Source organism: Dipodomys ordii, unplaced genomic scaffold (genome assembly GCF_000151885.1).
Source record: "Dipodomys ordii isolate 6190 unplaced genomic scaffold, Dord_2.0 Scaffold7, whole genome shotgun sequence".
NCBI lineage: Eukaryota > Metazoa > Chordata > Mammalia > Rodentia > Heteromyidae > Dipodomys > Dipodomys ordii.
Window position 1 is genome coordinate 4,072,409 of NW_012267223.1, and position 14,053 is coordinate 4,086,461.

Genomic DNA, 14,053 nt, shown 5'->3' on the forward strand with positions numbered 1-14,053 from the left:
AATCTCTCTTAACTACCTGGTCTTCTTACTGACCTTCTTATCTGTCTCAGGTCAGCGTGCCATACTCAAACCAGAATTTTAATTTTTTAATTTTTATTTTGCTAGTCCTGGAGCTTGAACTCTGGGCCTGGGCACTTTCCATGAGCTTCTTTTGCTTAAGGCTAGCATACTACCACTTGAGCCACTGCACCACTTCCTGCTTTTTCTGAATTTGTTTATTGGAGATGAGAGTCTTGTGGACTTTCCTGCCTGTTCTAGCTTTGAACCATGATCCTCAGATCTCAGCCTCTTACATAGCTAGGATTACAGGCTTGAGCCACTGGAGCACGGGCCAGAATTAAAGAGAAAATCCTAGCGTCTCCATCCTGTCCTCTAAATCCTTCACTATCTGTTAGAAGCATCTGTCTTTCTGCCCTCCTACACTTACTCCTTAGCTCCATTGCTACCTAGTTCACTTGGACTTAACACTTAAGTTTCAAGAATGTGCTAAGTCCCTTCCTGTTCAAGATCTGTTACTTACTCTTCCCACTACTTATTTCTCTCTGTTTTCACTCAAATTTTCGTTCTCTACTCCCAAGCCTACCTTATCTAAATTCTGCTCATATGTAGAGCTTCTGAAATTTCCTCAACTCCCTTAAGTCTCTTCAAGATGTGCTTTTCTCGCAAAGCACCTTCAACTTTTTCCATCATAGAATTACTATGCCTGAAGCTATAATGATCTTGTCTGTCCACTATCCACTCCTTGAATGAATGGTTACCTCTTCATTGTATCTTCAGACTCTAGTGTAGTTCTCTACTGTATCCACTCTCATATGTTTATTGTCTGTTTTGTTGTTGAGCTGAGTCTCACTATGCAGCCTAGGCTGGCTTTGAACTTAAGATCTTCCTGTCTTACCTCCTGAGTGTTGAGATTACAGGTATATTCACCACCGTAACAGATTCCTCCTTTAGTTTTCTGATTTGTTTGTTTTGGGCAGTACTAGAGTCTGAACCCAGAGCTTGTTGTTTGCTAGAGCCATACTCGCAGCCCCTTAGGCGTTAATATTCATCTTTGATGGCTTTATTAGAACAGATTCCCAAGAATGACATTACTGGGTTAACAGGAATAAAGATTCAGGTCTTTGATATAATATGGCCAAGTTACTTTTTATTTTTTTTTAAATTTATTTATTTATTTTTTATTTGTGAGCATACTGTACAGAGGGGTTACAATTACATGGGCAGGATAATGCGTACATTTCTTACCAAGCATTGCAGCCTCCTCCTTTGGTTTACCCTTCACATCCCTTCCCAGCCTCCCCCCTCCCCCCAAGTTACTTTTTATAAACCCATATACCTTTTCCAGATTTTTTTTGGGGGGGGCAAGAGACAGAGATTGGTCATGGGGCTTGAACTCTGGGCCTGGGCGCTTTCCCTGAGCTTTTCTGTTCTACTTGAGCCATAGCACCACTTCCAATTTTCTGGTGGTCAATTAGAGATAAGAGTCTCACAGACTTTCCTGTCTGGGTTGGCTTTGAACTGTGATCCTCAGATCTCAGCCTCCTGAGTAGCTAGGATTACAGGCATGAGCCACTGGCGCCTGGCTTCAGATTTTTTATTAGCTTATATTAGTATACAGGAGAAAAATTTCATTGTTATATCTCTATAGACCTCCTCTATCACACTCCCTACTCCCCTCCCTCCTTCAAAAAAAAATGGCATCCCCAACAGGCTTCCTTGTTTCATTTTCATAGTTGGAAATAATCTATTTTGACAGTATTTAACCTCCTTTAATCTCCCTGCTAGCTGAACCCCCGCCCACTTGTCCCCACACTCTGCCAGTCTATTCTCTCCCCCATCTCCCCACAGATAAACAACTTTGATTGAGTTTCTCTATGCTGCCTTCATGTATTCTTGTAGTATGTTACAAAGTTACTCACACTTTTTCCTTTCTCCCGTTCCTTTCTCATTCTGAGTAGTCTCTTAGTTTGATTCATGTTCTGTTTAAATAAATAATTACTGATGTGGATATGCATACATAAAACCCATGTACCCTTTTATATATATATCACTGAGAGTATAGTTTGTTTTCATATTTGCCAGTATGATCACCCAGAAAGGTAAAGGAGTGGTCAAAGGTCTGAGTCATAGAAAGAAGCCTGAAATTAGCCCCTTGATCTAGTTATTTCGGGCCATCCTGATGAAAATGTGTCCTTGAAGATTTCAGGACTCTAAGGCTCTTCTTCCTTCCCAGTGGTGGTAGAGCGGGCAGGGAGGAGAGCTTGTTCTGTGTGACAGCAGCGTTTCTACACTGGAGTGACACTGCCAGCTGGTTACCTGTTAGAGATTGCTTGATGGAGCCAGAGCCAACTGTCCAAAAGGCATGTAATTACCACTTGTTACTTAAACATATGACAGCTTCATCACAGGAGGATGGCTTGGCAGAAGACAGCAAGCAAAATGTGATTAAACAACAAAGGCTCCTTTAATTTAGACCCAAGTACAACATAAGTGGCGATTACTTTGCTGCTTGTACTCTCTGACATAGTCTGAGTGCCTCTACCTGTAAGTCCTTGATGGTTTTAGACTATTTAAAGTTGTGTTTTTTCTGGTTCCTCTAGATACAAGTTGGACTTTCCACATCAATCATGCAATAATTTTTGTGTGTGTTTGTGCCAGTAGTAGGATTTGAACACAGGGCCTCACATTTCGCTTGTTTTTTCTCTTAACATCTTTGCTTAATGCCAATATGCTCTCCCACCTGAGCCACGTCTTCTAGCTTTTACTGTTTAATTGGAGATGGAGATACGAGTCTCAGTTTGTCTGTTCAGGCTTACTTTGAACCTCCATCTTCAGATCTCAGCTTCCTGATTACCTTGGATTAAAGGCATGAACCCACCAACACCCTGCTAATGTGGAAACACATTGCTATAGTCAACTCACAACCAACAACTTCCCGTTATCACTTTTTAATTATTCCCTTATTGTTCACATACATAGCCCTGGTAGTTCATAAACACTTCTGGGGATGGGTACTGTCTTTCCTTCTCTCTTTAGACCCATCTCAGCTTCCTTACAAATGCTTTTAGAAACCTGGATGCTGGTGGCTCACACCTATAACTCTAGTTACTCAGGAGGCTGAGATCTGAGGATCAGAGTTCAAAGCCAGGCCAGGCAGGAAAATTAGGGATATGAGGGTTGGGAAGGTGGCTCAGTGGTAGAGCGCTTGCCTTGCATGCATGAGGCCCTGGGTTCAATACCTCAGTCCCACATAAGCAAAAAGAAAAATCCGGAAGTGGCACTGTGGCTCAAGTGGTAGAGCGCTAGCCTTGAGCTGAAGAGCTGAGGGACAGAGCCCAGACCCAGAGTTCAAGCCCCATGACTGACAGAAAAAAAAAAAAGTCTCAGGACTTTTCCTGCTCAGGCTGGCTTTAAACCATTATCCTCAGATCGAAGCCTTCTGAGCAGCTAGGATTACAGGCATGAGCCACTAGCACCCAGCATGTTTTTGGGTTGTTGTTGTTGTTGTTTTGGTTTGGGGGGGTTTGTTTTTTTTTTCCCTGAAGTAGTTGGCCAAAGTTGGATGCTTCCTGCATTCTGTTTGTTCCATGACAAATGTCACTTAATACAATGAAATACCTCCTTAATACATTCTCTAGAGGATACAGAGACCTGATTTGAGGATCATTTCAGCCCCAGTCCTGATAGGAAACAAATGAGATTATTGAGACTGCCAGTTGTGGACAGTGTTTCTTTAGAAACACGGGATAAAAAAATGAGGTAGAAAAAAGAAGAGGAGCATCCAAATCTGGAGGAGGAAAAGGCTTTGATCTTCACTGAGTGACCAGGGCTGTACAGAGACCTCGCCATGGAGAAGGCCAGGGAAGTGGATGTGCCAGTATTCCCCCTGCCTCCCTCTACTTCTAGGGAAGAACACTGGGAGCAAGGGAGCCATTGGTGTGGTCCATTCAGACCCCAGAGCAGAAGGTCCACAGCCTGAGGCAGATGGAATGTTCGAGGATAGGATTGGCTGCCTGCTTATGTTACACTTTTTTACTTGTGGACTTAAAAGACAGACATTTGCCTCTACTATATGTAGCAGTTTTTCTGAAGCACTTTCCAGAAAAAGACCGTGCACTGCCAAAAGCGAAACTCTTTTCCCAACCGGCATACATACACATGCACCATTCCTGGGGCTTGAACTCAGGGCCTGGGCACTGTCCCTGAGCTTCTTTTTGCTCAAGGGTAGCACCCTACCACTTGAGCCCTACCTCTAGCCCCTCAGTGACTTCTGATGAGCTTCTGGAACACTCATGTTTGAACTCCTTAATTTGTATGGCGTTGTCTCTGCTGCGTCACCACAGAGCAGCTTTTGGTTCCCCCTCAAGTGTTTCTTGCTGACAGCCCTGTCCACTAAGTCAGCTCCCTCTGTTTTCTGCTCCCTGCACTGTACTGAACCCAGATTTGCACTTCAAAGTTTTCTTTCCCTATTTAACTGTTCCCTATTTAACTCTGCACAGGCCAAGCAAAACTAATAACGATGTAAACGGGGAATGTGATCCACCTAATCCATACTTCCCTGGAAAGTTGGCCTGGTATCTTCTATCCTGGTGTTAGGTGATCTTTGGTATTTGGAACTCAGATATTTTCTGTTGAACTGAGAGTCGCCTGGTACCTGTGACTACCCCTCTTTTGGCACCCACATCATTGCACTGCCCTGGTAACTTTGGGGAGGCCTGTATTCTCTGTTCGCCTAGCTGCGGCCTGGTGCTTTGGCTACACATTGCTTATCCAGTGTAAGCCACTGTGACTGTTGAATATTTTCAGATGTACAGGAGTTCCCCTCAGTTGGAATTCCCTGATCTGTCTGTGTATCTATGTGTGTATATTTCTCCCCCCTCTCCTTTTTTCTCCAGACTCCTGTAGTTGGACATTTCACAGAATTATTCTGAGAGCAGTCAGAATGGAAACTCTTTGTACTACTTCAGTAGAAAGAGTTTATTTTGGGTATTGCCTATACATTTCGCTGCTCCTAGTCACATAAGTGTGAACTACCTTCCTGTTTTGTTGAAATTACCATGAACAACTTTTTTTTTTCTCCATGGCAACTGAAATGGAGAGATTGAGGAGAATAGAGTTTATTTTTTGAGTACTAAATTATTCGTCAAAGAAAGAAAAATATCCCAGAATGTGGTCAGTCTTCCTAATTGTTTAACTTCCAGCATCTGTGGACATCATAAAGGAACTCTTACATTTCAAAAGATGCATGCATGATTCTGGCTTTCTAATGTGTGTATAGCTGTTTTTCTCTCTACGTCAGTCTGCCATTCAATGGAAGAAGCAAATAGTCTAGGATCTTTAGCTAGCACCAGTGGCTCATGCCTATAAGCCTATCATTCTGGCTACTCAGGAGGCTGAGATCTCCTTTTTTGCCTTGAGTTATTTTCACGCTGCTTTTAGAAAGTGTCTAAGTGCGAATGCAAATTCAGTTTCTAAAATGGAAATGTTTTAGGCAGCAACCAAAAAGGAGAGTTGCTAAAGTTTAAGTTAGAGATTAAAGTATACTAAGTAAAAAATATTTATACTTTTTTTTTTTTTGTCGGTCATGGGGCTTGAACTCTGGGTTTTGGTGCTGTCCCTGCGCTCTTCAGCTCAAGGTGAGCGCTCTACCACTTGAGCCACAGTGCCACTTTTGCCTTTCTAATGGTTTATTGGAAATAAGAGTCTCATGGACTTTCCTGCATGGGCTGGCTTTGAACCATGATCCTCAGATCTCAACCTCCTTAGTAGCTAGGATTACAGGCAGGAGCCACCGGCACCCGGCAATATTTATACATTTTAGAAATGGGACAAAAAAGGATACTAAGATAAGCGTCTTAATATAGAAGCCAGCCCTTGAGACTCTTATCTCCAGTTAACCAGCAAAAAGCCAGAAGTGGAGCTGTAGCTCAAGTGGTAGGACACTATAGCAAAAAAGCTCAGTGGGCTGGGAAGGTGGCTCAGTGGTAGAGCGCTTGCCTTGCATGCCTGAGGCCCTGGGTTCGATTCCTCAGCACCACATAAGCAGAAAGAAAAAAGCTGGAAGTGGAGCTGTAGCTCAAGTGGTAGGACACTATAGCAAAAAAGCTCAGCGGGCTGGGAAGGTGGCTCAGTGGTAGAGCACCAGCCTTGGGCAAAAAAAGCTCAAGGAGGGGCTGGGAAGGTGGCTCAGTGGTAGAGCACTTGCCTTACATGCTCGAGGCCCTGGGTTCGATTCCTCAGCACCACATAAGCAGAAAGAAAAAAGCCAGAAGTGGCGCTGTGGCTCAAGTGGTAGAGCGCTAGCCTTGAGCTGAAGAGCTGGAGGACAGCACCCAGGCCCAGAGTTCAGGCCCCATGACTGGACCAAAAAAAAAAAAAAAAAAGACTGTGCCTAGACCCTGGTTTCAAGCCCTAAGACCAGCGCGCACACACACACACACACACACACACACACACACACTCACACTCACAATGATTTATAACTCCCAGGTTGCTAGGAAATAGGTTTTCTGGAAATACCCATTTATGTCTCTTTTTCTCTCTCTCCTTTCTCCTCTCCTCTCTGTCATACTGGGGTTTGAACTCAGAGCCTCACTCTTCGTAGACCCCCTAACCCTTTTTTGGCCTTGAGTTATTTTTCAAGAAGAGTCTTGTGTTTTGCCAGAAGCTGGCCTTGGACTTATGATCCTGCCTGCAGCCTCAGGCAAAGCTGGGATTACAACTACCCTTCTTGGCTAAATACTTCAAAGGTGGTGTTTTTTCTGTTTTTGTTGTTTTTTGCCAGTCCTGAGGCTTGAACTCTGGGCTTAGACACTGTTGCTGAGCTCTTTTGCTCAAGGCTAGCACTTTACCACTTGAGCCACAGCGCCACAACCTGCTTTTTCTGTGATTTAATTGGAGATAGTCTCACAGACTTTCTTGCTTGGGCTGACTTTGAACTGCAATCCTCACATCTCAGCCTCCTGATTAGCTAGGATTACAGGCTTGAGACACCAGCACCTGGCTCCTAGTAGCATTTTGTAGCACAGGTAGTATACTTTTGCTGAGAGTTGGATACAAGGTACCCTCTTTTTTTTTTTTCCTGTTATAGAGCTTGAACTCTGGGCCTGGGCGCTTGCTCTCAAGCGCTCTACCACTTGAGCCACAGCACACTTCTGGTTTTCTGGTGGTTTATTGAAGATAAGAGTCTCACAGACTTTCCAGCCCAGGTTGGCTTTGAACTGTGATCCTCAGATTTCAGCCTCCTGAATAGCTAGGACTACAGGCGTGAACCACTAACACCTGGCTTAACTACCTTTAAATTGGTTATTTCCTCCTGAAAGTTCATAATGAGCCAGGCCTGTACTCATAGCACTTTGGAGGTGGAAGCATTCAGGATTAGGAGTTCAAAGCCAGTCTGAGCTACATCATGAGAGCCAGTCTCAAAATAGAAACTATACAAAAGTTCATAATGACTTATCTGCACTGTGGGTGTTTTTCATGGTTTGGCACATAGATAACAAGCAGTATAGCCAAGATATTTCTCAGGCTGAACAAAACCTGTAACAGATGGAGGTGGTGTTTGTAGAGTGCTTATTCAGTTGTTGGTAATAAATCAGTGTGGCTCAAGACTGAGTCAGCGCTCATACCAGGAGAATGGCAAGCACTCCAATAGTTTCTAATAGAAAGTTGAAGAGAAATGATTTTAAATAGCTCTCCCAGGACTATTTCTCTTGCCAAGGTCCTGTATATTTTGTGTGTGCACGTGTGTGTGTGTGTGTGCGCGCGCGCGCACGTGTGTGTGTTTTCTCTTGAAATTATATGGTAGATGTCACTAGAATTCTTGACAGTATTTTAGTATTGTCCCTTTGGGATTGATTGATTGATCCATTGGTACTCAGGGGTCAGACTGGTTGAAAACTCACTGGCTTATACTGAATTTATGTAATTCAGGGAGTTGCTAAAAGTATATATTAAGTTCTTTTTCTTTTGTTTTTGTTTTTTTATTTTTGCTTTGTTTTTTTGGTCAGTCATAGGCCTGAACTCTGGGCCTGGGCGCTGTCCCTCAGCTCTTCAGCTCAAGGCGAGTGCTCTACCACTTGAGCCATAGCTCCACTTCTGGCTTTTTCTGCTTATGTGGTGTTGAGGAATTGAACCCAGAGTCTCATGCATGCAAGGCAAGCACTCTACCACTGAGCCACCTTTCTAGACCCATGTTAAGAATTTTAAAATGTAGGGGCTGGGAAGGTGGCTCAGTGGTAGAGCCCTCAGCTCTTCAGCTCAAGGCCAGCGCTCTACCACTTGAGCTACAGCACCACTTCCGGTTTTCTGGTGGTTTATTGGAGATAGGAGTCTCACGCGGTCTCTCCTGCCCGGGCTGGCTTTGAACCGCGATCCTCAGATCTCAGCCTCCTGAGTAGCTAGGATTACAGGTGTGAGCCACCAGCGCCCGGCTAAAAAAAAGAATTTTAAAATGTAGTTGTTCTTATCTTGTATGAGTATACATACTCATACAAATTATTTTGTAGGTTGATACAACTTTGAACAAGTTTTCCTTGTAGAAACGTTGAAAGCTTCATGGGATCTTAGGTAATTTCTCTGTTTTTCAAAGAATCATGATTCCTTTTTTTCACTATTCACTTACAAATGAACTAAGTATGTTCAGGCAAGAAAAGAATCCCCATTTATCAAAATACAACATTCTCAAACCAGATACTTAGCATTTTTCTGTAACTGTACAGAAATGTACTTCTCTCTTCCTGAGATTATAAAGATGAACAGAATAGAATTGGCAATTGCAGGCTTTAAACTTTGCATTTAAAATCATTTTGAAGTAAATATAAAAGTCTTTTATGCATGTGTTTTCAGAATAAAAAAAGAATCCAGGGGCTGGGAAGGTGGCTCAGTGGTAGAGCGCTTGCCTTGCATGCATGAGGCCCTGGGTTTGATTCCTCAGCACCACATAAGCAAAAAGAAAAAAGCCAGAAGTGGCGCTGTGTCTCAAGTGGTAGAGCGCTAGCCTTGAGCTGAAGAGCTGAGGGACAGCGCCCAGGCCCAGAGTTCAGTCTGCATGACCAGACCCCCCCCCCCGCCCAAAAAAAAAGAATCCAAAGCCTCTGTTAATATGTACTGTTGGTGCCTGGGGACCACATTGCAGCAGAAACCTAATTTAGGGAAAGTAGACTCAGTCCTTCAGGGTGCTGGTGGCTCACACCTATACTACTACTTAGATGACTAAGACCTGATTTGAAGCCAGCTCAGGTAGTCTATAATAGTCTTATCTCCAATTAACCAGGAAAAAAGCTGGGCTAGAAGTGTGGTTCAAGAGGTAGAGCCCTAGCTATTAGTAGAGAAAGACAAGCACCAGTATAAGTCCCTGAGTTGAAGCCCTGGTATTAACACACACAAAAGAACTCTGTCTACCAGTCATCAGAGCCTCAAACCTGTAGTCCTAGCTATTCAGGAGTCTAAAGCTTGAGTAGGAAAGTCCATGAGACTCTTTTTTGTTTTTCCTTGCCAGTCCTGGGGCTTGAACTAAAGGTCTAGACACTGTCCCTGAGCTTCTTTTGCTCAAGGCTAGCACTCTACCACTTGTCACAGCACCACTTCTGGCTTTTTCTGTTTATGTGGTACTGAGGAATGGAACCTAAGCATCATGCATGCATCTCTCTCTCTCTCTCTCTCTCTCTCTCTCTCTCTCTCTCTCACACACACACACACACACACACACACACACACAGTAGTCCTTCCCAGAATTGCCATGTTTTTGTTCTAATACTGCTAATGTATAAAGACAATAAGACAATTTGTTTGTTGTGCTGGTTATTACATTTTTGCATGTAATTCCCTTGGTATAGAATATTATTGCCACTTTCTACTCAGAGAAACCAAAACTTAAGAGTGGAGTTTATCCAGAGTTGTTGACTACTAGTGAGATTTCAGCATCTGGAATTCATCCTGTTATTTTTTGTTTTTTGTGGTTGGTATTTGGTTTATGGTTTTTGGTTTTGTTTTTGGTTTTTGGGTTTTTTTTTGCCAGTCCTGAGGCTTGAACACAGGGCCTGGATGCTGAGCTTCTTTGTGCTCTTTGTTCTCAAGGCTAGCGCTATACCACTTGAACCACAACACCACTTCTGGCTTTTTCTGAGTAGTTTTATTAGATATAGAAACTCACAGACTTTTCTGCCTAGGCTGGCTTTGAACTATGATCCTCAGATCTCAGTCCCCTGAGTAATTAGGATTACAGGTGTGAGCCACCAGCATGACGTACGTGTGTGTGTGTGTGTGTGTGTGTGTGTGTGTGTGTGTGTGTGTTTATGTGGTGCTGTGGAATCAAACCGAGAGCATGCTAGGCAAGCTCTCTGCCACTAAGCCACATTCCCTATCCTGGTATTTTGCCATCAGATAAGGTACATCCTGCACTTTTCTTTCTTCCTTTTCCTTCCTTCCTTCCTTCCTTCCTTCCTTCCTTCCTTCCTTCCTTCCTTCCTTCCTTCCTTCCTTCCTTCCTTTCTCTCTCTCTCTCTCTCTCTTTCTTTCTTTCCTTCTTTCTAAGCAATACTGGAGTCTGAACTCAGGATCTCATATGTGCTTGGCTTGCTTGTTCAACTAGTACTCTACCACTGAAACCACATCTCATCCCCACTTTTGGATGATTATTTTGGAGGTGGAGTCTTGGACTTTCCTTTCCAGTATTGCTTTGAACCTCAGTCCACCTAAGTGGCTAGGATTATAGACCTGAACCACTAGCACCTGCCAACCTACATCTTTTATCATTGATTTTTTAAAAAGCTATTCAGGAAGCTTTGAATTGGTATTAGAGTAAGTGGAAATCTTGTGTTGCCTTTAAAAGTGGATTCAGATTAGGGATAAAGGGTGGGGCAGTGGGTGATAAAATGTTATCAGAATCTTTCATAATGTAATTTGTAGCTAGTTTGGGAGCTGGGAAACTGGAAAGCAAAGGAAGGGGTGACATTGTCAAGAAGAAGAAAGGGAGGAGGAGGACTCATTACTTTGCTTATGAAATGGTAATCCCTCCATGCACCTTAATAATAACAATAAAAGTATACTTAATCAAAAAAATTAGTAGAGTAAAAACATCTCATGATGTAGAAGGGTTAAATATGGTGACAGTGTTATTTCTGGGAGTTGATTTCTTTTCACAGAGTAGGAATTAATGCATTACAATTGTGGGAGTTTGTGAAGTCTAGTTATGTTATTTTTTTTTTTGAGGGCTGTAAAGTTTGGATCTGAAGTGTGTACGGCCTCAATTTTTGTTAAGTGTGAAATGAATTATAATATTGTTCCTCTCTGAGATAGTTCTTTTGAGTTGTACTGTCCATAGACAAAAGTTCATCTAGTGTAACAGTGAGGTAGTTTTTCACAAACAACATAAGCAGCACTGAGTGGAGAAATAAAACACAATAGACTTTTTTTTTTGTCGGTCGTGGGGCCTGAACTCTGGGCCTGGGAGCTGTCCCTCAGCTCTTCAGCTCAAGCCTCAGCCCCATTTCCTGCTTTTTCTACTTATGTGGTGCTGAGGAATCGAACCCAGGGCCTCATGAATGCAAGGCAAGCACTATACCGCTGAGCCATCTTCCCAGCCCCCACAATAGACACCTTAAAAGTCCTTGTGATAGCCAGGTGCAGGTAGCTCTTGCTTATAATCCTAGCTAGCTACTCAGGAGGCTGAGATCAGCGTGTCTGGGTTTAAACGGGCTGCAAAGTCCATGAGACTCTCTTATCTTCCTTTTAGAACTTTATTATATAGTACAGATTAGCTACCACTGTACTACTCAGCATTTCCTCTGCTGCCCATTTTGGGATTGTGCTCACAACTCTCTCTCTCTCTCTCTCTCTCTCTCTCTCTCTCTCTATCTCTTTCTCTCTCTCTCTTAACATAGCAATGTTATGGCTTTTCCTTTTGGCTTTTGTTTGAGGCATAGAATTCACAACATGACTTTTATACTTTACCTAGTTTTCTTCTGCTTCTCCTATTACTCTACAGATAAGTCTGGTAGCCTGGCTTGTCCATGTACCTCATAGGAGGCATCATTGGACAAAACATTCATTTGGAGTATGAAAATGTGGGTATGAGACTTAGCTATATGAGATCATTCATTTATAACCCTACGGAGCCATTTCATTTTTCTAGATCTGTTTTCACATCTACAAAATGCCATGGTTTAGTTTTAGGACCTCCAGATCTTCCCTAATTGTGTAATTAGGTGTGCATTTAAGTAACCTGAACGCAGTGTGGCTCTTGAGGGTTAGAAGCATGAGTTGGACTTGCCATACTTAATCATTAAAATAGTTTTCCCATACAAGGGCAAATGTCTATGCTCACAAGAACCTCTTGGCTATGACCCATACATTCAGTAACCTAGAGGATGTATTGGGGAATCCCAGGATTGGTCTGTGCATTCCCGAATCTGCCAGGAGGGCTAACAGCTGTTCTGCTTGCTATTACAGAACAGTACATCTCTCTCTCCTAGGTCACCAACTTGTTTTACCTGTCAAACTTCCTTTGTTCTCTTGGGTCAGTGTCTTGTGTTTTCCAAAATCTGCTCTCTAATTTTCTTTCTTAAAAAATACTAATCTGGGGCTGGGAAGGTGGCTCAGTGGTAGAGTGCTTGCCTCGCTTGAATGAGGCCCTGGGTTCGATTCCTTAGCACCGCATAAGCAGAAAGAAAAAAGCCAGAAGTGGCGCTGTGGCTCAAGTGGTAGAGCGCTAGCCTTGAGCTGAAGAGCTGAGGGACAGCGCCCAGGCCCAGAGTTCAGGCCCCACAACCAACCAAAAAAAAAAAAAAAGCTAATCTGCAACCAAGGATTGGGACTCAAGGGGGAGGTCCTAAGTGCAGTCCTCAGTACCACAAGAGAAAAAGAAAAAAAAAAGTATATTATTTTTCCCAGTCATTCTTTTGCTTTCTTACTGAGTGTTTAATTCTAGGTGTTTAGGAGTCTGACCTTCCATTTCCAGAGACAGTTTCTTTTCAATTGTCACAGAGTTCTTACATAATGAACCAGTTATAAGGAGTCTTATATCCACATAGCTGAGAATGCTTCAAAGAAGATCTTTCACAGACTTATGAGATCGCACCTGATGACTACCCTTTGAAAATGGAAACAAGAAGGTTGATTTCCCACCCCCTCTTGTTTCATTTTAGGTTTTGAATGAAGAATGTGATCAGAACTGGTACAAGGCAGAGCTCAATGGGAAAGACGGCTTCATTCCCAAGAACTACATAGAAATGAAACCACATCCGTAAGTTGAGCTCCTCTGGTCTCCTAGGGAGGTGACCCACCCACCTGTTTGCTTGGAGTATAGTTGTTAAAATCGAGACCAGTGGAATGAGTGTCATACTGTTTGTTCTGCCTTTCCAGAGAAATTAACCAAGCATAGTGAGTACAATGGTAATAATGTGCCTTTTTTCTTCTTTCTTTCCTTTTAATGGTAGTGGGGATTGAACTTGGGGCCTCATGCCTTCTAGGCTAAACAAACACTTTACCACTTGCATCACACTCCCCATAATGGTACATTTTACACTTGATCTTAGCCAAAAGGCCAAAGCAATGGTATGCATTTTACATTAATAACTCTCAATGATCTTCAAAGACAAAACAATACTTTAGCAAGTCCTTAATTCTTTTTTAATAAAACCCTTGGGGCTAGATGTGTTTCATAATTCTTTTGAATTACCATATGTAGCCACACCTCTAGCCCAAGATTTTTGTTTTGTTTTGTTTCTCTTTTTGAAGCTAGTTAATTGAAATGGAGTCTTTGTGAACTTTTCTGGTGGATTATACTTGAAGCCAAATCCTCCAGATCTCAGCCTCCTGAGTAGTGAGGATTATAGGTGTGAGCCACAGCACCTGGCTCTGCCTGTTATTTATTTTATTTTTTTTGCCAGTTGTGGGAGCTGAACTCTGTACCTGGGCACTGTCCCTCAGCTCTTCAGCTTAAGGCTAGTGCCCTACCACTTGAGCCACAGCACTACTTCTGGCTTTTTTTTAAAGATTTTATTTATTTATTTATTTTATGTTTATTTTTTTATTTTTTTTTATTTTATGTTTT

At 42.7% G+C, this 14,053-nt stretch overlaps 1 protein-coding gene across 1 annotated transcript in view; it reads left to right on the top strand.

Moving 5' to 3' along the window:
• Grb2 (growth factor receptor-bound protein 2) overlaps positions 1–14,053 on the top strand; it is an 81,197-nt gene that overhangs the window by 50,055 nt on the left and 17,089 nt on the right. Inside the window, exon 3 of the mRNA XM_013037975.1 lies at positions 13,146–13,243. Coding sequence (XP_012893429.1) covers positions 13,146–13,243 — 98 coding nt within the window. The remainder of the gene's footprint in view (positions 1–13,145; positions 13,244–14,053) is intronic.